Source organism: Alosa sapidissima, chromosome 10, assembly GCF_018492685.1.
Source record: "Alosa sapidissima isolate fAloSap1 chromosome 10, fAloSap1.pri, whole genome shotgun sequence".
Classification (NCBI taxonomy): domain Eukaryota; kingdom Metazoa; phylum Chordata; class Actinopteri; order Clupeiformes; family Clupeidae; genus Alosa; species Alosa sapidissima.
This window is the reverse complement of record NC_055966.1, coordinates 6,837,874-6,865,484: the sequence shown is the minus strand read 5'-3', so window position 1 is coordinate 6,865,484 and position 27,611 is coordinate 6,837,874. Positions and strand designations below refer to the sequence as shown.

The 27,611-nt window shown below is 42.9% G+C and overlaps 1 protein-coding gene across 6 annotated transcripts in view; it reads right to left on the bottom strand.

Annotated features, from left to right (window-relative positions):
• slc4a7 (solute carrier family 4 member 7) overlaps window positions 1–23,087 on the bottom strand; it is a 64,049-nt gene extending 40,962 nt beyond the window's left edge. For 4 of the 6 annotated variants that reach the window (XR_006034541.1, XM_042106479.1, XM_042106475.1 and 1 more), the window contains exons 1-2: window positions 9,814–9,926; window positions 2,756–2,837 (exon numbers count right to left, since the gene is read on the bottom strand). Coding sequence is in view for 5 of the 6 variants with exons in the window: in XM_042106479.1 (XP_041962413.1) it covers window positions 2,756–2,837; window positions 9,814–9,876 (145 nt within the window). In the remaining variant the exon portion in view is untranslated. Of the gene's footprint in view, window positions 1–2,755; window positions 2,838–9,813; window positions 9,927–15,732; window positions 16,164–22,910 lie in introns of those variants that run through there. The other 2 variants (XM_042106476.1, XM_042106477.1) reach the window with 2 other exon arrangements.
• Between the last annotated feature and the right edge of the window lie 4,524 nt (window positions 23,088–27,611).

Genomic DNA, 27,611 nt, shown 5'->3' with positions numbered 1-27,611 from the left:
TTGGAACCAAACTCTTCATATAATGCCTCAATGGATCCAACAATGTCAAGTCTTTTCAGATTTAGACTCAATGTTCCAATGATTCTTCAGTCGGTGCTCCATACAATGGCATTCTGGGTAACAGAGACAGAAACAGTGGATTGACAGAGCAAGCTTACTGGAGCACAAACTAACCCAGCAGGCTAGCTGTTGAATAACATAATAATATAATCAGCAAACCCCTGGAGTGTGTGAGGAACAACAAAAAGCTCAGAGCTCCGCAGTCTGTGGCTCTCTGCTCAATCAAACTAAAACCTCACCAGGACATGGCAAAAGCCATCCACCAGGGCACGGAGAATCGCTGATGGTGGTCTATAAAGCCACACACTCTAACTAAACTGCCTGCTGGCCCTCTTGAAGGCGGAGCATGTTCTTCTGAGCAGTGTGGTTGCCAGTATCTCACAGGAATACCACTCTTGTTTGTACTTGCCAGGGACTTCACAGGAACCAAGTGCACTCCCCCAGCCTCCCTCTTCATCAGAGGGCTCAACGTTACCCAACTCACAAGGCTGCTAACGTACAGATGCTATGAGTCATGTCCTCACCTTTACAGTTGGTGAAGACACACAAACACAAGAATCACTCATTCAAACAAACAGACACTTATGTACACACACACACACAGTCTCTTACTTACACAGACAGACAGTCAGACAGACACACACACAGACACACCTCTTGTATAGACACACATGGAGATGTGGGAGTGTATGCATAGACACTGAATCATCTCACGCTGCACGACTACATACATAGACTCCAGCAAGCCTCTGTAGAGGCCATGATTAACTTGTGAGGGTGAACAGGCAACATAAAGAACGGAGGAGGAAGAGAGAGAGAGAGAGAGAGAGAGAGAGAGAGAGAAAAAAAAAAACACAGAACAAAACATGGGAAACTAATTTGCATTGAAAGAGACGCATACACTCTAGGGTGAAGAGGAAGTCACGGAGAAAGGGAAAGAGAAAGAGAAAGAGAGAGGGAGTGTGAGAAAGAGAGAGGGAGTGAGAGAATGGATGACAGACAGATAGAAACAGAGAAGAGCGGGTTAGTGACGGCGTCAAAGCTAGAGAAGTCTGACACACTTGTGTGTGTGTGAGACTGTGAGACTGTGAGTGTGAGTGTGAGCGAGAGCGAGAGAGAAAGACACAAGTCTCAGGCTGGATGTAATGACTAACAGAGGGTGGGTTCCTAATCCAAACACTGTTACTGGGGGGAGTGGGGAAAAGGGGAGGGGCACACACTCAATCATATCCAGCCAGTACGCAGACATCTCACAATCCATCTTATCTGGAGCACAGGGAAGTATTGCGGGTTACTTGCTGTATGTAAAGTGTGTGTGTGTGTGTGTGTGTGTGTGTGTGTGTGTGTGTGTGTGTGTGTGTGTGTGTGTGTGTGTGTGTGTGTGTGTGCGCGTATGCAAATGCAAAAACAAAAGTACTACGAGCTGTGTGTAAGTTATGAGTGTGTGATGGATTGGCAATGTATACTGGAGCAGGTGCACTGCGTGGCCTCTCCTCGACTCCACCACATGGAACCAATGTGAAGTTCCAACATCAGGAATGATTCCATTCCCAAACAGAAGCCAATGCAGGAATGTAGGTCAGGCGTTTTCAGGACATTCCCCAACACTGTGTGTGTGTGTGTGTGTGTGTGTGTGTGTGTGTGTGTGTGTGTGTGTGTGTGTGTGTGTGTGTGTGTGTTCGTCCGTGTGTGTGTGTGTATCTTTCTAAGCATTTTAACGTGTTTACATGCGTGTGGCACAGGACATCCCTTTCCTCACAACACAGCTGAGCCTGAAAAACTCCATTCACGCCATGATCTTATGTTCGTGCACAAGTGTGTTGGTGGGCGTGTGTAGGAGTGTGTGCGTGTGTAGGGGTGTATGAGTGTGTGAGTGTGTGTGTTGTGTGTGTGTGTGTGTGCACGCACTAGAGGCTTTGCTAGCCTATAAAATGCAGATGGGCAGTGCTGTGACTTGGTGAAAGCTGGCCATGTGCTGGAATCACCTAGGAGGGGCCGTGAGTCATTCACCAAAAGCAGTTCCCTCCAGGGTTGTGGGGAAGTCTGAGAGAGGTGTGTGTGTGTGTGTCTGTCTGTCTGTCTGTGTGTGTGTGTGTGTGTGACAGCATGTCTAAGTGAGTGTGGTGTTTGCAAGTGTAGTCTGCATTCTTGTGTGTCTGTGTGTGTGTGTGTCTGTATGCATGTGTGTGACAGCATGTCTAAGTGAGTGAGTGGTGTTTGCAAGTGTAGTCTGCATTCTTGTGTGTCTGTGTGTGTGTGTGTGTGTGTGTGTGTGTGTGTGTGTGTGTGTGTGTGTGTGTGTAACGGGCAGTATTTCCAGGGCTGTGGGGAAGTCTGAGGTGTGGGTGGGTGTGCATATGCATGGGTGTAAGTGGAAGGGGTAGCATTTGTAGGGCTATTTGGGTGTTGAAGATTGTCTGGAGGTATTTCTGTGCATGAATGCACGTTGGGAAGTCCACTGGTATGTGCAGCAGTGTGTGAGCAATAGAGAAAAGGGAATGGCTTTAATTAGTGTGTCCTCTCAGAATGCAGTCGGAAACAAAACAAGACCAGATGGTAGAAGAAGGTGAGAGGGAGAGAGGGGGTGGGAAAAAGAGGAAGAGAGAAACGGTAGAGTGAGAGAAAAGAAACGATGAAAGTGAAGAGGTGGATAAGAAGTGTGATGCGCTTGGAGGAGGCAGAAAGACAGACTCACTCTCCAGCTCCTCTTTCTCAAAGTTTGTGTGGATGGTGGAGTTGGTTTTCCCCTGGTCAACCACAGCCTCATCATCGTTCCCCTGCAAAAAGAGAACACACACTTAGGACACGGACTTCACAGGAGAAACTTGGGCTAACACTGTCAAACGCAATCAAAATCAGATCCTCCTGATGGGCTGTTCACATTAAATATGACAAGTCGTCCGATCCCATCAGTGTCGCAATTCTCACTTCTGCTCTTTGGTTGCAAAAGAAACCAAACTAGCGTATAGCGTGGCATATACGTGACTTTTACATTACCTCAAATTCACAGACGAAAGGGAAAAAAAACAACACTTGGAATCTCATCAAAAGGCCAAACACAGACTAACTTGCTAGAATATGACTTGAGTAGTACAATAAACAAGCTATGGTTTGGAACTGATTTGTGACTGACAGCCTCAGAGACTGACTTCACAGACCACAGACACAGCTCCTCAAAATGGTACAACAGGTAAAGGTGAGATTAATCCAGGCCTCTGACCGGGTATCATACATAAATGAGCCAAATGAATATGGAACAGCCAGGAGACATCTGTCTGAAGTGAGGTGGGTGAGTGTTCGCGTTGGAGCAGAGCCAGCTGCGAAGGCAAAGAAGTGGTGATGCAACCTTGATGTGAACGAGGAGCTCCCTCATGCGCTGCCTTACTTTCTGCTCCACACACCCTTCCAGTCTGCCTGCAGAGCTGGCCGCAGTGTCTGCTGCAGATGGAACCACACGCGCGGTCCTACAAATTGGCATGGAGACTGTGAGTGAGTGTATTTGCGTATGCGTGTGAGAGAGTGTGAGTGTGTGTGTGTGTGTGTGTGAGAGAGTGTGAGTGTGTGTCAGAGAAAGAGAGTAAACCTTGGCATGGTATCCAGGTGGAGATGTACAGCCAAAAGATGCCACTAAGCATGGGTTGGTTTACACTCATCACATGAATCCCCCGCCCACCACCAAGGGGCTGGACAGTGACCGTCTGCCGAGATACTCTCTACTAGGTGACAGCTAGGAATGCCTTCCTGTCAAAGTGTGGACATGCGCAACAGGATTCCTCTCAAGGCAAAACGCTAAGGTCTCTGGCTTTCTGCTGTCATGGGCAGAACTGTATGCTGTAAGTCTATCTCTGGCTTAACCTCGTTGCCAATGTCACGTCTTTAAGGTGACCCCTGAGAAACCTCGCGGCTGACTCGTGATGAAATGTCTGAATGAGCTGCATGGCGATCCATTGTGAAGCATAATACTACAAGACTACCCATTATGTGTCTGAATGCATATATTTCAACAATTCCAAAATTCAGTCCTTATCGTGAGTTTGTTATTTTAACCTTCAGTCAAACAGGCATATTAAGGGGTTAACACCAAAACAGGATGTCCTCTTCTGAACTATAAATATTTTCCAAATCAAATAAAGCAAAGTCAGATAATAAAATTGGTCTTTTACAACCCTTAGGCTTGTGTGATGTTTTATGGCAATGACACCAATACTGTAGGATGGTAAATTTTATCATCGTTTTCCCATTGGCTTCCAGTGGGCCAATGGTCCAACAGGTTTTTACATTCCTACCATGCAAACATGCAGTCATAAGAAATAAACATACAAGTTCCAGAAACACCATGACCTTGCTAACCCGCAATTAGCACTGCTAACAGGCTAACAGTTGATCGACATGAGCCTTCTGCGTTCATGGCAACAGCCATTCTTCAAGTTTGAAGGGAGGGCTTGGATCACAGAAGGAGTCACGCACTGCAGTCACAGGGTCTGTGTATGCCTCCCGGAGTACCAGTCCTCTAAGGACCTACGTTCCTTCCCTTCCGTTAAGCTGCTTGTTTGCATAAAACCCCCAGACAATACTCCAATTCCCATAATCCCTCACATAGCAAGGAGTGAGAAAGCCTGACCCACGTATGTGAACAATCCTAAGGGAGCACTTGCAAGTGAAAAATTCCCATGGTCAGGTTTTATCCCTCAGTGTCCATTGTTTCACACATTTCAGGCTTATAACAGCAGGGTTTCCCGCAGCACTTTGCAGTCAAGGCGGCCGCCTTGGCAAAACAAGCCTGCCGCCTTAACTACGTCGTCAAAAAAAAAAAATGTATTACTTTGTCCTGTTTTCTCCAACGCCAATCTCCCTTCTCCGCAGAACGCATTAAAAAATAAGAAGAAACGTGTCACGAATCGAAAAATAATCAGATTTTATCATCTTTACATGTGTGATATGCCTCCGAATCAGAGCTAGTGAGCGGAGCTGAGCGGTGCAAATATATCGCTCCTTGGTTCTCAAGAATCAGTCAAATCGCGAACAGCCACAACTCCGTTTAATTGTCAGGTGTGATGAAATGCGTTCATATTCCACTTTTTATGTCATAAACGTTGCAGGCCTATGGAAAGGTTTAGTGGTAGGGTTGTCCACTGATCAAGTTGTTGCTTCAATTTGTGTTTTAATTTATGCGACGCACCGATGCTTGGTTCATCCGTTTGGCGCAAGTTTAAAATATTTAGCCGACTGCGTGATTTGTCATTTTCGTTCTTTTGGCAATTAATCCCGACTGATCCCTTTAGTTAACGTTGCCAAGCTTGTTTGTTGTTGCACCAGTGTTGCATCAGTGTTGCATTCTTTTAAAATACATGTTCTGAGTGAAATATATTGCCGTTGCTATTAGTTCTTTGGGACAGGGGAGCTAAATTGACCTGACGCGAATTTAACCTGAGAAGCAACCGAGTAAACAGACACCTGCTCTCAGCACAGTGTTGACTTACGCACAAGACTGACAATAGACGGGCCTAGGCCCATCCGTGCCTACGCGTATGCCTTCTAAATTATTTAGCTAACTCCATCCCCATCAACGAACTTAGGCTATATGGCCAATATCTTTGAAATGTAACGGTCTTGGTTTTATTAGTGGGCATGCCTCAGACTCGTGGTGTGAGCGGTATGGGAGCGGAACAGAGCGGCCACTCCGGCCTCTAAATTAAAAAGCGCTCCGCGCTCAAATTCCATCCCAATTACACAAAACTATAAAATGATCTAAACTTCATTCACTCTCGGTGTATAGATCAGGACAGACTTGCGGAACAGGCTGCAGGTCAACAGTCTGACAGCCTGCAAGAAGATAAGCATTAATGGTCCAATAGTAAAACAGTGCAATTACCAAAGGGCCCTTGAAATGATCTTTTTAAAGCCAAGGAGGATGGCTTGTAACAATGCTAGTTGTCAGCTCTGCCATAAGTAGTGACTGATCACATTTGCACATTTTGTTGTTTTGCACTTTCTTTTGCACTTGTTCTATAGTTTGTAATAGTCTTTGTTAAAATTGCACAAATATTTTGAAATATTTGTATACTGTTGCATAGTTTGTTTGGTGTTGTTACTTTGTTCTTTGTTAACTGTTATTTTGAGAAGCTGGTTATTTATCAATAACCCCATCATCTACTTCCTGAATTTTTGGTCAACGATACCCGGGACACCGAAACACCGGTGCACATGAAATTTGGTGGGTATGTAGCCCCACTAGATTTTTACGGAAAATTTTTGTTTCGTCCCCGGGGGCCACTCCCCCCCGTGCTGGGCCCCCCGAACCGCAAAAAAAGCAGTTTTTCCTAAATAACTACCTGAACCGTGGCACTGAGGATGAAGAATCTTTTATGGTAGGTTGGTCTCAAGGGCCCACATCAACCTGGCCCATAATCACTCATTTGTGATTGGCACCCCCCCGGTAAAAAATGAAAATGCATTATCATTCTGCTTTAATCGCCCCTATCTTCAGTTAAGATGTTCAGAACTGCACCAAATTGTATGTGTATGATTGACCTGGCATTCTCTGGGGGTATGGCAAGTTTCGTAGAATTTCATTCATGGGGGGGGGGGGGGGTCTAAAACAATGGACGCTTCCTACAAGGACTGTAGTTTACCGCAGAGAACGTCTAATAAGGATAGGACGATGTTCACATGTTCTTCTTGAAGCCGAAATAAATCTGAGAATGTTTATCGGACATGCTTGGTTTTTACTGCAGGTACGTTAATCTTATAATATCAATAAGGACCTAGGTACAATAATGTTACACCGGTCTGATACAGTTTTGCCTATACATGCATGAGACTGAGACACCTGTTTATTTGTTTTAAGTGCGTGCAGGGTGTGAGAGGGGAATCGATGTGCTTTGATTCCAGCTTGGTAGTTGTAGTCTGTGAGATTAAAAAGCACGTGTTTGTGAAGTATCCAAACAATGACACCTTCATTTCATTATGGCTGCTTTAGCAACACACCTTAAGCTACTGTGTAGTGGGTCCCATTTAGAAGTGGCTACTTCATTCACGCTTTCCTTGACTCATGGAGCTGCGTGAATTTTATTACAACTTTTCACCACGATATGGCAGTTTAAGTCCGCTTGATACTGTAAGGCGTAAGCCACTGGTTTCCAAAGGAGATTTTATTTGTGTCGCCAGCATAGCCTATTGACAATTTATGTTGTATATAGGCCTACCTTATAGGCCTACCTGTAGCTTAGGAAAGTTAACAGCTTTCTATTAGGATCTAGTTTGTTAGTTACAGTTTTGTCATAAGTCCCTGATGCATTTTTGCATTTAGAATAGCCAGAGCGTGGATATCTCAATCGGAAAATTAAACAATATCGGCCGCCTATGGACTAGGCTGGGTGAACCCAGCCTGATCTGCCCGCTATTTATTTTTTGATTTCTTGGCTTGGTCTGGTGAAAGCCAGACAAGCCATGGACCTCAGTTACACAATGCAAGGGAACATGAATCAGCCTATATTTGCACGAACAATAACGGACAACAGCTCTTCAACTTTGGCCCGTTAAAATGTGTATGAACAGTCTAGCGACGCATTTCATCAAGGCCCATTTGGACATGTCAGTTATTTGCACCACTGGTTAGATGTAAAACAGCATTTCGTTTCAGACTACTGTTACTTAATTTGTGCATTGACAATAAAGTATCACATGAACTAAAGATGACTAAAATCTTATGTAGAAGAAGAAACATTCACAAAAAATCCATCCATCCAAAAATTACCTTTGTTTTTGATAGCTGTTGAAAACAGCATGGAACTGACAGAGATGTTTTTGTTTATTAATAAATAAATAAATAAAAATATAAAATTATGCTGATACCTTTTGCTTTTCCCAAATACAATGTAGCCTACAGGTGTAAGTGACCTTTCACCAATCCAGTTGCAATGGATGAACTGTGATGAACTGCCCTACTTGTGATTGTTTAGAGATTTTAAAGGTTTTATAACAATGCAACTTCTTTGGCTATTCTACAATCTATTCACCTTTTCAGCGCCAGTAGGCTACTTTCTGTGCAGCCGCACACACACACACACACACACACAGGCATGCCAAACAAGCATACACAAAAGTTTCAAGAGTGGGGGATGGAGTAAAAGATGGAGACAAATTGATTAGTGTGATTTATTTCCACGGAACGGATGTACAGGACTGAGCGGCGGTCATATTTTGTACCGCTATGCGGTACATCTAGTTTATAATGTAGTGTTTAATAAATAATTGTTAAATATACAGAGTCTGTAGTGTATCGCACAAACAAGACGCCAACACTCACACCCCCTCACCGACGGCAACCGATACAAGAACACCCCCCCCCCCACCCCGCTCGGATGGCACCCGATACCAGACAAGAATGGGTTGCCCTACCTAAATGGCCTATTTAGAGTTTCCCAGAAGTAGAAAAACTGTGAGACAGTTTGGCTAACTGACTAAAGTCATGTGGTGTCAAATAAACAGTGACATCATTCGTGTAAGTCTGGACTTGAGCTGATCACAGGGGTGGGCAGGTCTTAAATTTAGACATTTTTCCAACAGCATCCCAAAGAATGACTACTCCTCAGTTCAAAGCTGTTTACATGTGGCTGATCTTTGCCACGTTGACATGGTTATACAGCAGAGGATAACCATCTATCTTGCTGTTTTCATTGACCTCTTTGGCATAACAGTAAGATTTAGTGGGACTCCAGATCATCAGCCACAAATCTGAGATTATTTGTGAGGTCAACAGTCTCAGACGTCTAAAAATAAACTTCTTGCTTTTTTCCTGAAGAGTAGTGGTGGGTTGTTGGCTCTAGGGTTATTACAGAGCAGCAATGTAATCTAAGTCCAAGAACTTACATTTTTGTCATGGTTTTATAAAAATATCCTGCTTACGTAACTCATTACAAAATCAGCCCCCCCCCTCCCCTATTTTCAACCAAATCAAACAACATTCTTTAACTATCCAGAGTTTGCTGCTCACTTCACCCTGGTGAATGGCTGAAGGGCCTCAAACACAAATGTCAACATTTAGTGAAAGGCCTACATTAAGCCAAGGACTTCAAAAGAATTCAGTAATTATACTCAAGTGAGAACCTTTTTTGTGAGGCACTATATAAAACAGAGGCTACTTAAGAGAGAGAGAGAGAGAGAGAGAGAGAGAGAGAGAGAGAGAGAGAGAGAGAGAGAGAGAGAGAGAGAGAGAGAGAGAGAAAAGAGAGCGAGAAAAAAAAAAAGAGAGCACATGAGGGCAGGAACACCAGCTTTCCTGCTGGCCATGTTCCCAAAATTCCTGAGCATCGTGGGATTCATCCCAGAAGGAGGCACACTATCTAAAGCATTTTCCCCAGCAGCTATTGGAATTGAAAGGCGAATAATGTGAATGGCGATCAGTGGCTGAGGTCTACCACTCTGGTGCCACACCCCCAGCATAGGAGGCGCACTCTGGAGGCCCCCAAGCACGACCATCTAAATCCTGAGCTAAATCAATCTTCTTGGGTCACAGAGTACGGACATCAAAAGGCCAAGATGTCTACAACTGAGTAACTGAGTCGGTTAGAGAGTTTTGAAACGAGATACTTGAAGTGAGGGCAGGCCAAGATGTACACGAAGATGCTGAACGCTAGAATCGATATCAAAATGTCAACTATAAGCATGCGACGTCATAAACACTGTCATGCAGAGAGCAAACCTGCAAAAACACAGGCGCAAACACACACAAACACAAACATACACACATACTGCTGCATATTGGGCTGCCCGGACGTTGCGCTGATTAACTATATCCCTCCAGAAGTCCTGCATTGCTCCACAAGCCTGTTGAGGAAATGTCCTTTGGCAGTCCCTTACAAGGAGCTCACCCAAAGCAGGCGGTCCAAAAAGAACTCCCAAATCCACAACACGAACAGAGTTCAGCAAAGTTCAACCAACATTTTTTTTTTTTTTTTTTTTTAAATGGACAAACAGTGTGTAAGAGTAGTGTGGGGGAAGTCTCGGGGGGGAACCCTTAATGTTGCTGAGGACTAAATCCAGAGCCTCAGGGCAAAAATTGCGATATCACTCCTCCAGTGAAAAAGAACGACAACGACAATTCCAGGGCAGACCCAGAGGCTGCCCCCGCCTCTGAGGAGCACAAGGCTCCCACTCTCTCGCTGCAGAGGGGCGAGGGTCACGGTCCGAACGCTGGCAGGATCAACGGATCGCTGGTTGTGTGGTCAGTCAAGCAGTGGAATGGTCAGAAACAAAGTCCAGTCTGTAAGGTGCACAGAGAGAGTTGCTGAGAGAGTTTGTCTGCGTGTTTCCCGCCCTCACAGCGATCTTGCACTAACAGGAGAGAGACAGGACACCGGAATATGAGGTCTTATTTATAGCTCTCTATCAGACTAGCGTGTACGTGTGTGCGTGTTTGAAGAGGGTGAAGTGGGGAGGGGGATGAAACGCCAACATAAAAGGAACATCACGTGGGGTAAACACTCGCAGGCACGGCTCAACGTGCCACATGCTTGTGGCATTACATCTGTCAGAGCCATCAGGACCTGCTGGACAGTGAGTTTCTGTTGTTTTATGACACCATGAATGACACACATTAAAACTGTCCAGTTGAGATTTGTGAAAACATCCTGGCTAATTACAAAAAAATGAAATGTTTGTTTGGGTTGGGTAAGAAGGGTTACTACGCCGTTCCCCCACCTCAGAAAGTCCAAAGCAAAAGCCTTGCAGTGTTATTATGGGACAATTTCCTGAGCGACAGTACCTGTTACCCATGGCAACAGGACAACCATCTGTTATACGAGAGAAGCAAGGTCTGCCGGCTCACGAGCGAATAGGTAACCCACAGGTGTAAAGCACAGATGTGCAAAACTAAGTCAACCTAAGCTCTGAAGCGCACTGTTCCAAGCAAGCCAAGATCTTCTCTTAGAACCGCAGGTTCCGTTGGAACTGATCTGCCGAGGAGCTACCAAGTACCCCCACCTCTTTGCATTAATGAAATTAAGTTGTCCAAGTTTGTGAACCTCACACTAGATGATCCCAAATTGATATAATGTTTACTGCAGTATCTAGTGCGCCGACATTTTTTTCCCCATTTGTCCAACTGTGAAATGACTCGTTTCATGACGGCAGAGAAGACTACGCAGAATCGGGCCGTGAGGAAGAGGAGCTGTTCAGATTTCACAGAATGTGGTCTTGGCCAAGCCTCCCAGGTTGTGGCTGTAATGGGAGCCGGGTCTTCAACAGGCCTGCCTTAATGAAATGGCCCCCGTGTGAAGCACACACACACAACAAAAGACCAGCCAGCAACCCGGTCACTTTGACGTAACCATGACCACAGGGGCTGAGTCAGGGGTTAAACCTACAGACAGACAACACAGTGGTGATGTGAATAAATAATAAAAAAAATGGTAGGCGGATGCTGCCTATGGACTCTCCTTCAACTGGAAGCAAAGCTAAACAGACTAGCGGAGACTGAAGTCTAAAAAAGAATGAATTGGGGGGTAAAAATCATAGTTGACCCCAAGTGACCCATTTGATTACTGTATGCCCTCAATGATCAGGGCAAGAAAACATAGTAAATAATGGACACCAGCAGTAAAGACTCAGATCTGAAACATAACCCTAGAGTAAATAAGGGCATACATAGCAGGGTTTCCCGCAGCACTTTGCAGTCAAGCCTGCCGCCTTAACTACGTCGTCAAAAAAAAAAAAAACGTGTTACTTTGTCCTGTTTTCTCCCTTTCATTCCAAACCGTGACCAACGCCAATCTCCCTCCGCAGAACGCATTAAAAAATAAGAAGAAACGTGTCATGAATCGAAAAATAATCAGATTTTATAATCTTTACATATGTGATATGCCTCCGAATCAGAGCTAGTGAGCGGAGCTGGGCGGTGCAAATATATCGCTCCTCGTTCTCAAGAATCAGTCAAAACGCGAACAGCCACAACTCCGTTTAATTGTTAGGTGTGATGAAATGCGTTCATATTCCACTTTTTATGTCATAAACGTTGCAGGCCTATGGAAAGGTTTAGTGGTAGGGTTGTCCAATGATCAAGTTGTTGCTTCAATTTGTGTTTCAATTTATGCGAGGCACCGATGCTGGGTTCATCCGTTTGGCGCAAGTTTAAAATATTTAGCCGACTGCGTGATTTGTCATTTTCGTTCTTTTGGCAATTAATCCCGACTGATCCCTTTAGTTAACGTTGCCAAGCTTGTTTGTTGTTGCACTATCAGTGTTGCATTCTTTTAAAATAAATGTTCTGAGTGAAATATATTGCCGTTGCTCTTAGTTCTTTGGGACCGGGGAGCTAAATTGACCTGACGCGAATTTGACCTGAGAAGCGGCCGAGTAAACAGACACTTGCTCTCAGCACAGTGTTGACTTGCGCGTCAAATCGGACGCGCAAGACTGACAATAGACGGGCCTAGGCCCGTCCAGGCCCATCCGTGCCTACGCGTATGCTTTCTAAATTATTTAGCTAACTCCATCCCCATCAACGAACTTAGGCTATATGGCCAATATCTTTGAAATTTAACGGTCTTGGTTTTATTAGTGGGCATGCCTGAGACTCGTGGTGTGAGCGGTATGGGAGCGGAACGGAGCGGAACAGAGCGGCCACTCCGGCCTCTAAATTAAAAAGCGCTCCGCGCTCAAATTCCATCCATATTACACAAAACTATAAAATGATCTAAACTTCATTCACTCTCGGTGTATAGATCAGGACAGACTTGCGGAACAGGCTGCAGGTCAACAGTCTGACAGCCTGCATCAAGATAAGCATTAAAGATCCAATAGTAAAACAGTGCAATTACCAAAGGGCCCTTGAAATGATCTTTTTAAGGAGGATGGCTTGTAACCATGCTAGTTGTCAGCTCTGCCATAAGTAGTGACTGATCACATTTGCACATTTTGTTGTTTTGCACTTTCTTTTGCACTTGTTCTATAGTTTGTAATAGTCTTTGTTAAAATTGCACAAATTTGCAAAAATATTTTGAAATATTTGTATACTGTTGTATAGTTTGTTTGGTGTTGTTACTTTGTTCTTTGTTAACTGTTATTTTGAGAAGCTGGTTATTTATTTGTAATGTAGTGTTTAATAAATAATTGTTAAATATACAGAGTCTGTAGTGTATCGCACAAACAAGACGCCAACACCCACACCCCCCCACCGACGGCAACCGATACAAGAACACCCCCCCCACTCGGATGGCAACCGATACCAGAGCCCCCCCGGGACCAACGACCTACCACCTTGACTAACACATTTCCTGCGGGAAACCCTGCATAGAGACCAGAGGGAAAGCCAGCTGTACTCAAGCAAAATTAGGCGGACACAATAAAAAAAAAAGCAAGCAAGTACCTAATAACTAAGTAACAAGACATCTTCTTTAACTTCGAAGCGATGGAGGATGAGATGAGATGGTCGAGATACACTACTCACAAAAAGTCAGGGATATTCGGCTTTTGGATGAAATTTCAGGATGAACCTAAAATCCACTATAACCTTTACAGGAGAACTTAAGGTGACCGTCGCTAAAATTTTTAATGTGTATGTTCAACAGTTCAATGTTTCAGTACTTTCTGTACTAAAACATTACATTTCACCTGAAAGCCAGATAGCCAACTTTTTGTGAGTAGTGTAACATAAGAAATGGGTGATGGGTAGACAATAAAATGGCAAAATTGTTTAATTGCCCAACGACAAAATCAAGCAATCATACACAGAACCCAGGGATGGTAATCTTAAGGACAAACACTTTCAACATGAACCCTGACCTAGGTGTGACCTCGCTGATTTAATAAGCTCAAACTGTGTCTTTTATTGTAGGAAAATAACAGGAGGTCTGAGGGAAATATGTCTGATGGGCACTTTGGGTTGAATTAGCTTCCCTTTCTTTAATCTTGTTGTAATCCCCAAAGCCGGGAGAAGCACTCCATTTGGAGAGAGTAGTGGAAATAGAACCAATGGGAGGAAGCAGCTCATTCTCTATGGGCATAATGATTGGAAACGTGACAAGTCTGATACACACAAACTCATTAAAAATCACCACAATAGTCCTCCATGCCAATATTGACTCATTCTCTCATTCCTCTTCACACACACACCCCCTCTTACACCTACACACACACACACACATACACACCTACGAAGGCAAGAGAGGAGAATTACCCCACCCAAAGACTCAGCCTTTTCTATCTGAGCCATACTTAAAAGAATTACAGAGGATAAGAACCTGAGACTGCAACCCAGTACTCAAAAAGAAACACAGAGCAAGGTGGACAGCATCACCACACCATCTCTGGTCGTGGCTGTGGTCAAGGTACCTGTGGAATGAATGTTTTGCTTGCATAGATGCTGTGTCAAATAGTTCAGATAAGACTACTCCTAGGCCTTGGAGCAAGATGGCCTGTCCTTTTGTCAACAAGTTTAAACGAGCAAAGAGGTTGTGTTCATTTGCTTACTAGAGTGGACCACTCCAAATAGCTTGCATGGGTTTGAGGGTGCATGTTTCTCTCTTATGTGACCAGTCTATGATTCATGTAATCTGACACACAGAAGAGGTGGACACACACCCAATCACATACACACAGACTTCCTGAGACTAAGACAGTCTTTGTTTCTGGGTGACCATTCGGCCTTCTGTCACCACCCTTATATCCTGCTCCGTTCCCTTCAGTTGGCAAGATAATAACGCTGCTGTTAGAGGATCTCCAGAGGTGACCTCCTCATTACATCAGACCTATTTATCACAACAAGGTTACAGGCCCTGTCCATCAAATCAGTCTTAAAGAATGGACAATGGACAAACAGTGAGTAGCTTTTATCTTTAATTAAGCTTTAATCAATCAACAGCTTGACTGAAATGCTCACATCTTTATGGTAAAATTGCCAGCATTGCAGGTCATAATTAAAATACAAAATGGTCATAACGCAATATGGAATACCAATTATGAACTAGTATAGACAAGCTAGCGGAGCGGTCAAAAGGCCTATTCCTCCTGTGCATGACAAGAAACGGACTACGCTACTGAACTCTGTGAACCCTTAACCCCACTCTCACGAACACACACACACACACACACACACGCACACACACACCATCCCTGATTATAGCTACTTTGATCGGTGTAGAAACAAAGATTCCAATCTGCCCCATAAGACATGCATGCACGCCCGTCGCACGCACACGTTTGCTGTGCTAATCTCCCTCATCAACCCCTTCCAGAGAGACACTCGGTGATCTCTCCAATTGGCGAGATGGGATCAGAGTAAAAGAACAGGACCGTGCCCAGTGCCCAATGCCCAGGCCTGCACACTACACTCGCCTCACCAGCACGCACATCCTGCTGCCATGTGGGGGGTCGTGCTTGGCTCCATTTCCCAACTCTTCACTTTACTTCCTGCTATCCCCCTTCATGCCATGCCAGTTATTTCCCATAATGGGCATCCAGACAAACAGTGACATCAAAAGCAAAAAAAAAAAGACAGCAAAGGGAAAAAAACAAGGGAGAAATGCAAAAGTAGCAGAAACAGAATATTTCGATTTGTCCAGTTGATGACAAGTATGAGGACCGTCAACCAATCCTTTCTCTTTCTCCACCATCCTTACGTTCTCTCTCTCTCTCTTCCTTTCTTTCAATATGAGAAGAGCACAGAGAACCTACCGTCTGCAGTACGCGGCCACAGTCACTCCTCTCCATAGTGGTGTCTGAGGGAGAGTGAAATGCCCAGATCTTTCTGCGGATTCCTTCGGACTCCTTCTGCTGATACTCTTGGCAGACTCACCGCCGTCTTCTTCCAGAAAGTGCTAGAGTGTGTGTGTATGAGCATGTGTGTGCGTTTTCTAGAGAACACTGCGTTCATGCTGCCTGCCCTGCGCGGCGTGTTGTGATTAGTCGTACCACTCCACGAGATTAACTCCTCCTCAGAAAAAAACATAGGCAACCCATCGGAGAGAGAGAGAGGGAGAGAAAAAAAGACAGAGAAAGAGAGGGGTTGAGCAAGGAAGAGAAAAAGGGAGAAAGAGACTGCAAGAAACGATAAAAAGAGCGCTTTTAAAAACAGCTGAGCAGAGCTTGTTGCTTTTTCATTTCGAAAAGGGAAGAAGGAACTTCTCCAATAACAGAACTGACTCCCATCAGCCAATCAAGCACAAAAAAAAATATTTCAACCTAACCAATCAGATCCTGTTACTCCAACACCACCACCACCACCCTCTCTCTCTCTCTCTATCTCTATGTGAAGAGTGTACATGCATTCCTTGTGACAGTGAGTGAGTGAGAGAGTAAGAGAGAGTGAGTGTGTGAGTGTTGTTTAACATCTCCAGTGACCAAGACAACAACCCATAATCCAACCATTCCATTGACCAATGTCCAATGCTAGCATATTATGTGTGCAGGATTTTAGAACATTGTACTCCTCAGGCAGAAGAAGAGGAGTAAACAAAAATGTCTCTGATATTTGTTGTGACAGAACACATGAATGAGCCTGGGCAAACCCAGACGAACCTGCTAGCGGATTTGAATTTGCTCTGCAGGTTGGTCTGGAAAGGAGCCCATTGCCCATTTCCGAATGGTGTCAATGGGCAAATGGGCTCCTGTCCAGACTAATAGCACCGTTTTAATTACAATTTGTATCACTGAGTTCCTAGCTAAATTCCGTGAACTTCACAGCCTGAGCAAGGCCAGGCATGGGCCAACATTTGATTTAACATGACATGATTTAAAAAAATAGTCAGGAAGTCAGTGACACATTTCATGTCATGACAGCTTGGAATTGTATGGTAACGCCTCTCTCTGCACCTCAGAAGGTTTGTTTTGCGCTGCTCCATAGGCTACTCCATGTTCTTTCCAGTGTTCGATGGCCAATTCATCTCGCTTCATGTTCTCCTCAGCATGTCTGTGATACAGGTTATTCAATCAGTTAATCAGACCGATTGTTTAGCTTGGAACACTAGGTAAGGGACCAAAGTCCCTCGTATCGGTCTCTTTGCATAGCGACATTTATACTGTTTTGGCATGGCTGCTGTGTGAATTTGAGCTAACAGAAACCAACTCCTTAGTAGCCAAACTAATGAATAGGGTTATTCTGCGTCAAATCACATTGAATTCAGGAAAATGGTTGCTGCACCATCACAGATCTTGCTCAAAGTTTGTCTACATAATGGTTAGGTCCCCAAACAAAGACAGGTAAAATATGTTCTGATATTTTCTTTGCCCTTGGATGTTTACACTCCATAAATCCTCCATGCACACTAAATTTACATATGGTCTTAGATTGGGAACAAATTGTAAAAAAGCATTATTAACTAATTTTTGTACCTACATGGCATCAATCAGTACTTTGTCTGCAAATGCAACACTTCATCACCAATGCCAATATTTAAAGTATCCACACACAGTATAAGGACATAGAGAAAGTAAGGATAAGACTAGGATTAGGTGTAAATGCATTTTTTTGGTAATTTTCATATAGGGAAAAATGGCATGAGTGGTAGCTACTGGAACCTGAAAATCTATGGGAATAGTTCAATGTTTAATTTAAGATAATGATTGTTAGACCACTGCCTCTTCATTCTTGCGTCTGAGGAACTCTACCTAATTATCTGTGGTACAACATTGACACTTTGTACACTAAATGTCAACACATGCAGGTATTTCCACACAGATTAATCTCAAGTTCCTACTAACTACCCCACAAACCATTTTAATCGTGAAAAAACACAACCTTCCCTTGTTTTATCCTTAATACTGTATCTCATACCCATTACATGTAGAGAACACAAATATTGGCACAACATGAATAAAATATTGTATTCAAATAAACAATATGATTGATACCAAATGCGTACAAAAATGTGTTTTTATTTATTATATAATGGCCTTAATGCCACTCTTTTTGCACTTTTTTTTTTCAAATATAGGGCCTTGTATAAAATAAATGAGCCTTCATATCCATCTGCTTCCACACATTTCTTGGACATCATACAATCAAGACCAGAGGGAGGTGTCTTCACTTTGGCAACATTCTGCTAAGAAAGCAGTCTTGGTTAATGTGTGTTACTAATGGATCTTGGGGCAGCCGTGGCCTACTGGTTAGCACTTCAGACCTGTAACCGGAGGGTTGCCGGTTCAAACCCCGACCAGTAGGCACGGCTGAAGTGCCCTTGAGCAAGACACCTAACCCCTCACTGCTCCCCGAGCGCCGCTGTTGATGCAGGCAGCTCACTGCGCCGGGATTAGTGTGTGTACACTGTGTGCTGTGTGTGTTTCACTAATTCACGGATTGGGATAAATGCAGAGACCAAATTTCCCTCACGGGATCAAAAGAGTATATATACTTATCTTAGACTGACCATGCATTAAGTTATCAGTTAGTGATCTCATTTACATGCTTGCATCATGTTGTTTTAAGTTATCGGTTAATGACCTCACTTACACAGCTTTAACCTAATTTAAATGGGGCGTATGCACTTTTAGAAACAGCTTTTAGAAAGAAAAAGGTTTGCAGATGTCATAATCAGCTGGTCTGACAGACAGTAAGCATAAATCACAAACCTTTTATGTAAACTCCCTTAGATGTTTGTTGTGTTTCTGAGCAAAACACAGGTAATCAGGTAGTCAGCCTGACTCTGTGAGCATGTAAAGTACAGGAACTGATGGAGGTGCAGAGCAAGTTGAGTGCAGAGGAACCTCTGTGAGTTAACAGCTTTACATCCACTATATTTCCACTGGCCTAATACACTAGGCTAATTACATAGTGATAACAAAACCCTAGTCCACGATCAATCGTGTGATGTGTTAACTAATCATGTATAACAGCGTGCACCCTGAACCAGCTATGCATGAGGGGTGATTTTTGAATATGTTATACATGAGCAGCCATGGTGTACCACCCATGCACCACCGCAATGAGGGCTGTTAAGTGCTTGCGCGTACCTATGTACTGTGGCACACACAGGCCTGCATCACATGCAACTTTGACCCAGATTCCAGCAAATAATAACACCACCACAAACTTTTGTTTTCCATTCATATCTGTTGTTAACCATAACCTCGATTTGCCATTTCCTTTCTCATTTGCCTGATCAGTCACTACAACAAGAATCACAATTGAGCAAAGCCTTGTTAGATTTGAAAACCTAGAGCCACCATCCATCAACACAGACACACACACACACACACGACAAAGATGGTCACTCGTCTCTTCTTGCATGTGACGTGGGTCTGAGGCAGCAGCACACAAACAAACACACACACACAAACACACACACACCTCAAAGATGGTCACTCATCTCTTCCTGCATATGACGTGGGTCTGAGGCAGCAGCAAGACAAGCGTATCACTAATGAGGCTGTACACATTACAATTCATTCCACTCTCCCTGCCCTTTACAGCAGACTGGGGAAATCGGGTGTGTGGTCTGCTGCTACTGTAGTATTTACTGCCGGGTTTCATTTATCTGCAATAGAATACGTAGGGCTGATGTGAACCTGAGATTTTGTCATCACCGTCATCAGCAGCAAAATGTTGCAGGAGGTTGATTTCATGGTTATTAAAAAGGGGGTCACTCCTCATCAAAGCTCCATGCCATGAAGCCTTTATCTAACCTCGCTACTGAGGCTGGGGGATGAAATAACAGGTGGGATCAACCAGATCAACATCTATATCGTTCTTTAAAACTGTCTTGCCAATATCATGATGAGCTTTGTCAGACTATTGGCAATAGTATAGATCCTACATCCTCTCCAAACCATAGGCACTATGTCATTGGCGGTAATGTGTGTGTGTGTGTGGGGGGGGGGGGTTATCGGATCAGACTACTGAGGACCTGCTGAGCTCACGGTCGCGGCTGCGCTGCCGCTGGCTAGTGGACATTGTCTGCGCTGCTGCGACCACGCCAGAGACCTGCTGAGTCTCCCAACGGAGAACAATGACACACTTCCTGGTATCTAATGTTCCATCCCAACAGCAGGGGGGCACGGGGACCCAGTCAGCACGTAAAAGTGCACTCTCACTGGCCCACTAAATCTGTAGGCTATTCACCGTCACACCAGCAGGGAGTTAGTCATATGCAGACAGTATGCGGTGGGAGCTGTGCGCTGATTCAGAGCCATTTCTAAAACACGTGCTGTGCTCAGATCTCTTGTTGTAAAGCTTCTGATGCTGCTAAGCATATTTTGGAAACCCAGCATGTCATGTGATGAGGCTGGTGAGAAGAGGCCTAGCCTATGTGATTGAGCCACAATCACAATTTTGACCACAGACAGCAGACACACTTTACACTCGTCATGTGCTCCTTTTTCAGAGATTGTGACCACACTGAACATGGTCAGGAATAAAGAGAGGGCATTTGGGGGGGGGGGGGGGGGGGGGGGCACATCTGTTGCTCCAAAACTGTGGGGGTGCAGAGGTCACAACAATCAAGCTGCCTTTTGAAATGATTTAGCACCTAATAATTAGATCAATTATGTTAAATAAGTCATGTATGACTGCGATGCAACAGACCCTGAAACGAGCGTCCAATTGCGGCTTGACGGTTACTGAAAACTGTGTGACTGATTCAAATCAGACATACACACACGCACACACAAAGAAGGCAGAGCAAGGTCTACTTGAGAGGAGAGAAAAGAGAAGAGAAAAGAGAGGAGAAAGAGGTGAGAGAAGAGAGGAAGAAAGAGATGACTGAAAGATGAAAGGGCCATACTCGCGAGTCCTCCCAGCAAATCTTAAGGACCAGGGTGACATTTCCTTTCCAGGAACCACTGTGGGACATCTCCATCTTCCCACAGGAGCCCATAAAGACCTATTGATAAGCGCATTCAGAATATATGCAGCCGCTGCCTGTCACAGCTGCTGTTTGTTTACAGAGTGTATGCATTATGTAGGCTAAAGAAGAAAAATCTATTGTGCTTAGGCTAATACTTGAAGTAGTCACGTAAGTACGCACTTGAAATTGATCTACAGTAGTTGTATGTGTGCTTCGAATAAACACATTTATCTGTTTTCAGATAAAGGAAGAGAGGGGGGGGGGGGGGGGGGCAAGAGAGTCTACCTACAGCATGTGGACAGTGTAACATTAACAACCACCTCGCTCATTACTGCCTATTACACTGCCTGGAAACACAAACGTTAACCAAACCATGTTGCTACTCGGATAAATGTTAAACTCCTGCTGCAATGGGGCTGCAATGATTAGCCTACTGAAGGGAGTTCAACGTCCCAGTGATACACGCATCACTCCAGATAAACAGAGGTGAAAGTAAACAAGGGGCAGGAGGACAGGAGTTTTTTTTTTTTATCTTTCTACAGAAAGAAAGAAAAGAAAAGAATGAAAGAAAGAAAAAGGGTTTTGTCACTCAGAATACTGGAAACAGCACAGATCATCATAACATCAGCAGAGACGTAGTAGCCTACTGAGGTAAATGGGACAAATGGCACAGAGTTGCACATCCGTCGGCCTGTACGGGGGGTCATCATCACTCCCCATAATCACCGATGGGGTTCACAGATTTACAGACACCACCCCGGTCTCCAGCTGGTGTCTCTGGGTTGCTATGGTTACCACAGGGGAGTAGGAGGCTGTGCCTAGCAAACATGATGAATGTGACCCTACGCCACAGAGAAAATCAGATTGAGTGAGGGGAGGTGATGTCTGATTGAGCTTTGGCCTGTGAAAACTACTATGCTGTACCTTTTCTGTCAAACTGTAAAGAGATTGCAGACATCATTGTAGCCTATACATCACTGCAGTGCATTATTTCATAATGCATGACAATAACTCTGTTTCATTTTACACAAAATGTAGGTTACTCAGCAAATTGTCCTACAAACTAGTTGCTTTAGTTAGTTAAGCTTCTAAAATCCTGCCTTCAGTAGGCCTATTGACTGAGATCACGCTTAGCCAATAGCTATGGTGATTTCGTGAATATGACGGGTAAAAAAACTTAGCAAGCCTGACCTTAACTTCTTCGAGGAATGTAGGTCTATGGATTATTAGAGAACAATAGCAGGCGGTGCTGATGCAAAAACCAACGGCTTCATAGGCTATCTGATGATTGACTTTGTTTCCGTATGTCTACAACTATTTACGTAAGTGACCAAATTAGCCTACTTTAATATTTTTTGTTGTTTACAAGCGTAAACTGACAACATGGACAAAAACAATCGCGTTCGAATCGCGTTGTCACATTAATATTATTTAGGCTAGCCCACGATGACAGCATTGACCCTAGTATCATCGGGCTTTAAAACCGACTTGATAATGGATCAGACACACTGGGCTGTGTTACTTCCGAGTGTAGCCAGTTTAAAGTGATGAAACCAGGGAGATGCAAAACAACCGCGCTTGGTGAACACTTTAAACGAAAGCAATATATTCACGACCAAAACAAAACAGATACCATCACCGCGGTTCTACAACATCCACAATGTTAATTATTGATTAACTAACAACTTATTTCAACAGGCACTTTTCACCGTTAGAGTGACGTAGTCGCTAGCACCCTCGTAGGCTACGATACTTCCTGGGGCACACATGGTCCCCAACAACAATGAAAGACACGATGATGATGAAGCCTACTTGATTTTTATTTAGTTCCGAGTTACACTGTACAGCATCGGAAAACTACTACTACTGAAATTACTACTTATTGTTCAAATAACATGTCGAAAGAAGAAAAAAATGGGAACAAAACATCATTATCCTATATCCCCCACCCCATATCACATCTTCCTCCTTCCTCATCTCAAAGAGAGCCCTGAAAAATATTGTGATTGAAAACAGTTTGCGTGTCTAAGTTCAGAATTAGAGTAAAAAATCATCTGCGTCTAAGTTACTCACTGTTGTCAAGAGTGGTCTCATCTGTTCGCCACTTTCTTCTTCCATTTGTCCCGATCGTAGCGAGTTGTTCCGTTCCCTCTCCTCCGGCAAATTTGAATATACTATCGAATTGCCACTTTTACGTGTCACAGCCGCTAACACGACAGACCGGCAATTTTACTTACGCTAACACGCATTAATCCCACCCATTTCAGATAGACAGGTCGCATACGCCACAAAATTTACAACGAACCGTATTTGGTAACCAATAGTCTCACGGGAAATTACAAGGGGCGGGTATGTCACGCCCACACAGGAGTGGCTTGTTCTTCTTGACAAAGAGCCAGGCATCGTTGATGGTGTGTATCTAGGCATAGCCTATCCATGGAATCGGCATGCGATTTCTTATAGCCTATTAGTTATAGTTAGCTGTAAGCCTACACAGCACAATTTTATCAAAATCCTACAGCATAGCTATTGGCTACATTAGCTAGGCCTATATGGACCGCTCCAAAGAAAATACGCACACTTCCAAATGATCACCATCCTTGGTTAGTCAGTGATTGTTTAACAATGCAATGCAACAAAATAATGCCGTTTAAAGTGCTTCAAATACAATGGAAAATAAAAGTATGTGGAATTATTAATGGATGTGGCATGTAGGCTATAATCTGCTAAACATTATTTTTTCAATGTGTGCCTTTGTGTGTGTGTGTGTGTGTGTGTGTGTGTGTGTGCTTGTGTGTATCTCTCTCTCTCTCCCTCCCTCCCTCCCTCCCTCTCTCTCTCTCTCTCTCACACAGTGTGTGTGTGTGTGTACAAACGTGTGTGCACTGATTCACTAAGCCAAGTCTGCACATCACTTTGGTGACATGCCATGCATGCATACATGCAAGTGCTGCCATTATGCAGCGTTATTTATTTTGGTGATACTTCTGCCATTATGCAGAGGTCACTATGGACCACTATTCTGTATGTTTATATTTTAGTGTGTATTCTATGTTACAGTGTGTATCGCGTGTGTGTGTGTGTGTGTGTGTGTGTGTGTGTGTGTGTGTGAATGTTAAAAAAGCCACACAGATCAAGGCATAACTTAATCCTTAGAGTCTTAGAGCTAAACAAAAATATAAGTGAGACAGATGGAAGCATTGGTTACAGATATTGCCACAGGCCCGGTGCCGCAGGTTATCACAGCCATGGCGGTAGCTATATCTACCAACGCCACAATCACAAGTGCCATATTATACAACAATTCCACCAACTGATGGAATTTAAAGACATCAAATTGCGTTTTCAATCCTTTTTTTTATTATTATTTTTGTTCGTCCTCTGCCCCCAAAAATAATTTCAACCTTAATCTCAGTGTCTCCCATTTCTAAGCAACACATCACTTGAGAGTCAAGTTCAGTAAAAGAGGCTATGTGCTTGTGCACATAATTTGTAATTGTATTTGCTTGCTTGTCTACGTCATATGCTAAATTGAAATTTCACTCTACTCCATTTGCTCCATGTTTTCACTATACTGTCAAATGTGGCATTAAGAAATCTCTGACCTATCACTATTAATGAATGGAATGTACATGTCTAATAATTCAATGCAAAATACAGAGGGATCACTATAATATTCAGAGTGGGGATGTCCTGAGAAATAAATAGTCTCCAATCAGAAATTAATAATAGTTTGATTGGACCTAACTATTGTATAAAATGCACACATGCACACATTCAGAAGCTGTTGATGATTCCGAGGGTCATTATTATTGGAGGGGCAGGGGGAGGTATTATATCATATTCTTTTAGGCCCCAAAAATTCTAGTTGATCCCCTGCTGGAGATATCATGCTGAGAGGTATAACCTAGTAGGTCAAGCAAACCGGCAAGGTTGCAAATTTGTAAAGTAGAATGTGAAACATCAGAATCTCCTGACAGTTGAAAATGCATACAAAATACCTTGGTATATTTCTTGATAAAAATTTCCCAAGCCTCCCAAAATATATTGAATAGTTTAATGCTGATTGGAGAAAACATGAACGTCTGTAAGTTTTGATGAACATTTTGTGTTTTCATATGACACACATGAGAGTGAATGTTGATTTAAGGAAGGCTGACTTTATATATACAAAATGACCTTTTAAGACTGACAAGCACTCTTATTAAATTTCTCAGACTGGCAGTGATGCATGCTGCCTAATAATGTTAGTCTTTTTTGAGTGGTGAGCTGTCAAAGTAGCACCTTTGTGCTCCTAAGGAGCTTTATTAATTAGCTTACTTGTGGCATACGACTTTTGGCAATGGTATTTGTGTTCGCTCTCTTTGATCTTAAGGGACTTTCTCAAAACGTCATGCACCCCTTTGTTTCCAAATAACTGGGAGCATGAGTCCACCTACTAGAAGTTTAAAATGAAGTTGTATGACAACCTCAAGGAATAGTAAAAGTTTTTTAATATATTTCAAAATGATTATGTCTCCATTCTCCATGGCCCAATCCATGCTGTAGAATTCAATGACAGAGAGACATTTTAACACAATTTTGGCAATTAGTCATTTCACCCTGACCATGTCAATTATTGAATCTTAAACTGAACTGAATCTGAAAAGTAAACTTTTCTTTTAAGATGACATTGCAGAGAGTGATAAAATAGTAACCTACAAACCAATATGGTGGAGTCTGAGTTTAATTTAAATGATTAGCAACACTTTCTGTTGACCTCAGGTTTTTTAATAATACCAACTGCATTGGTTTAGGCTGGCATGGTAGCATTTTTAACTTTATCTCAGGCAAACTTTTCCTCTGTTCTGTTTTGATAGTTGATTTTGCAGGTCACACATTGAGAGAGAGAGAGAGAGAGATGAATATACTCATTAGCTGACAGATAATAGCCTACTCCATCTACATAATTAGCTGACATTATCTTGTGTCTTATAGGCTACAGTTAAATAGTTCATAACTCCTGTAAGTGGCCAGGGCTGTACATGGGCTACTGTGTCTACTCTAGACTGTAGGCCTATAGGCCTACTTATACTTCTCCCTATAGTGCTGAAAATTGTACCTGTGAGTAATGACAAACTTTACAGGGAAATTGGTTTTATAAAGGTGAAGTTGGTGTTCATTTCTATATCAATTTTGAGCTGTTCAGAATGTTGTGAACTGCCAGTATAGCCTATATTTTGTAGGTACAAATGTAAACAAGCCTAAATACAAATTCACTGATTTACAGCATCTTGTGAGTATTGTCATTAATCTAAAATACATAGGCATATTTAGTGTGTATCATTTTTTTATGTGTAGTATTGGCAAAGCAGGGCTCGCCCGGAATTTGAACCCATGACCTTTCACCCTTAACATAGCCTACCCCTAGACCAACAATCTCTACAATAGTCTATGTCTAAACATTTGGGGAGGTTAGGCTACTCTTCTTCTGAATTTATAGCCATCATTTCAAAACTTGGTTAAGCACTTTTGGAGAATGAAACATTAAAGGCCATGGCAATCTAGTGGACCACTGTACAGAATTATAAAACTCTGCGCTGCAAAGCATCCTAAACATCTAGGTAAGATAACTAACCAATGGTTCGTTACCTTGATAACTAATCAAGGAAATGTAATTACACTTTTTTATTATTTGTATAGCAAGACATGACATTTTTGCACTTGGTGTTTTTGACCTTGTTATAAGTGAAAATATTTTTGTTCTTTTGGCAAATCTTGCAAGTGAAATTGAATAGAAATTGAATTGAAACAAAAATGGAAATTAGGCCTACTAAATAAGCGAAACTGTCTTGCAAAATTAAATAGAACAAGAACATGTTCACTTTTAAAAGAGTAAACAATCATAGGCCATATAAATTCCTAGCCTATTTCCTTGATTTAAGGTTATTGATGTTAGGTCTACATTTTGAATTGTAGGAGTTTTTGCAGTGGTAGGCTTAATGGCATGGAAGGTAGGCTAAACGATGCCACGTCAAACCTTTACCTCATTTAGGCTTTTTTCATAGTGCTATCTTCTTAAGGACTTGACTGCCTTCTAGTGGTAATTCTACAGCGGTGCCGTTGTCAATCATACGTATAAGTATAAGTATATATACTTTTTTGATCCCGTGAGGGAAATTTGGTCTCTGCATTTAACCCAATCCGTGAATTAGTGAAACACACACAGCACACAGTGAACAGTGAGGTGAAGCACACAGTAATCCCGGCACTGTGAGCTGCCTAAAAAATATACTTTAACCTGATTAAATCCACTTAGGATATCTCACTGCGATCTTCAGTGATTTCCAATTCTTCTTTATAGTATTTAAAATAATAAACCCAAATCAGAAAAAGTTGGGACGTTGTAAAATGCAAATAAAAACAGAATGTGATAATATACAAATCTCGTAACCCCATATTTAGCAGCAAAAATGACATAGACAACAAATGTTGAAAATTAAAATTTGGACTATTTCATGGAAAATATATGTTCATTTTGAATTTGATGCCAGCAACACCTTTCAAAAAAAGTTGGGACAGGGAATGTTTACCACTGTGCTGCTTCACCCCTTCATTTAACATTCTGTAAATGTTTAGGAACTGAGGAGACCAGTTGCTAGAGTTTTGAGAATTCCTGGCCGATATAGGATTGCAGTTGCTCAACTGTATGGGGTATTCTTAATCATGCTGTTTTTTATTCCATGATAATTTGACAGGTCTGGACTGCAGACAGGCCATTTTAGCACCTGGACT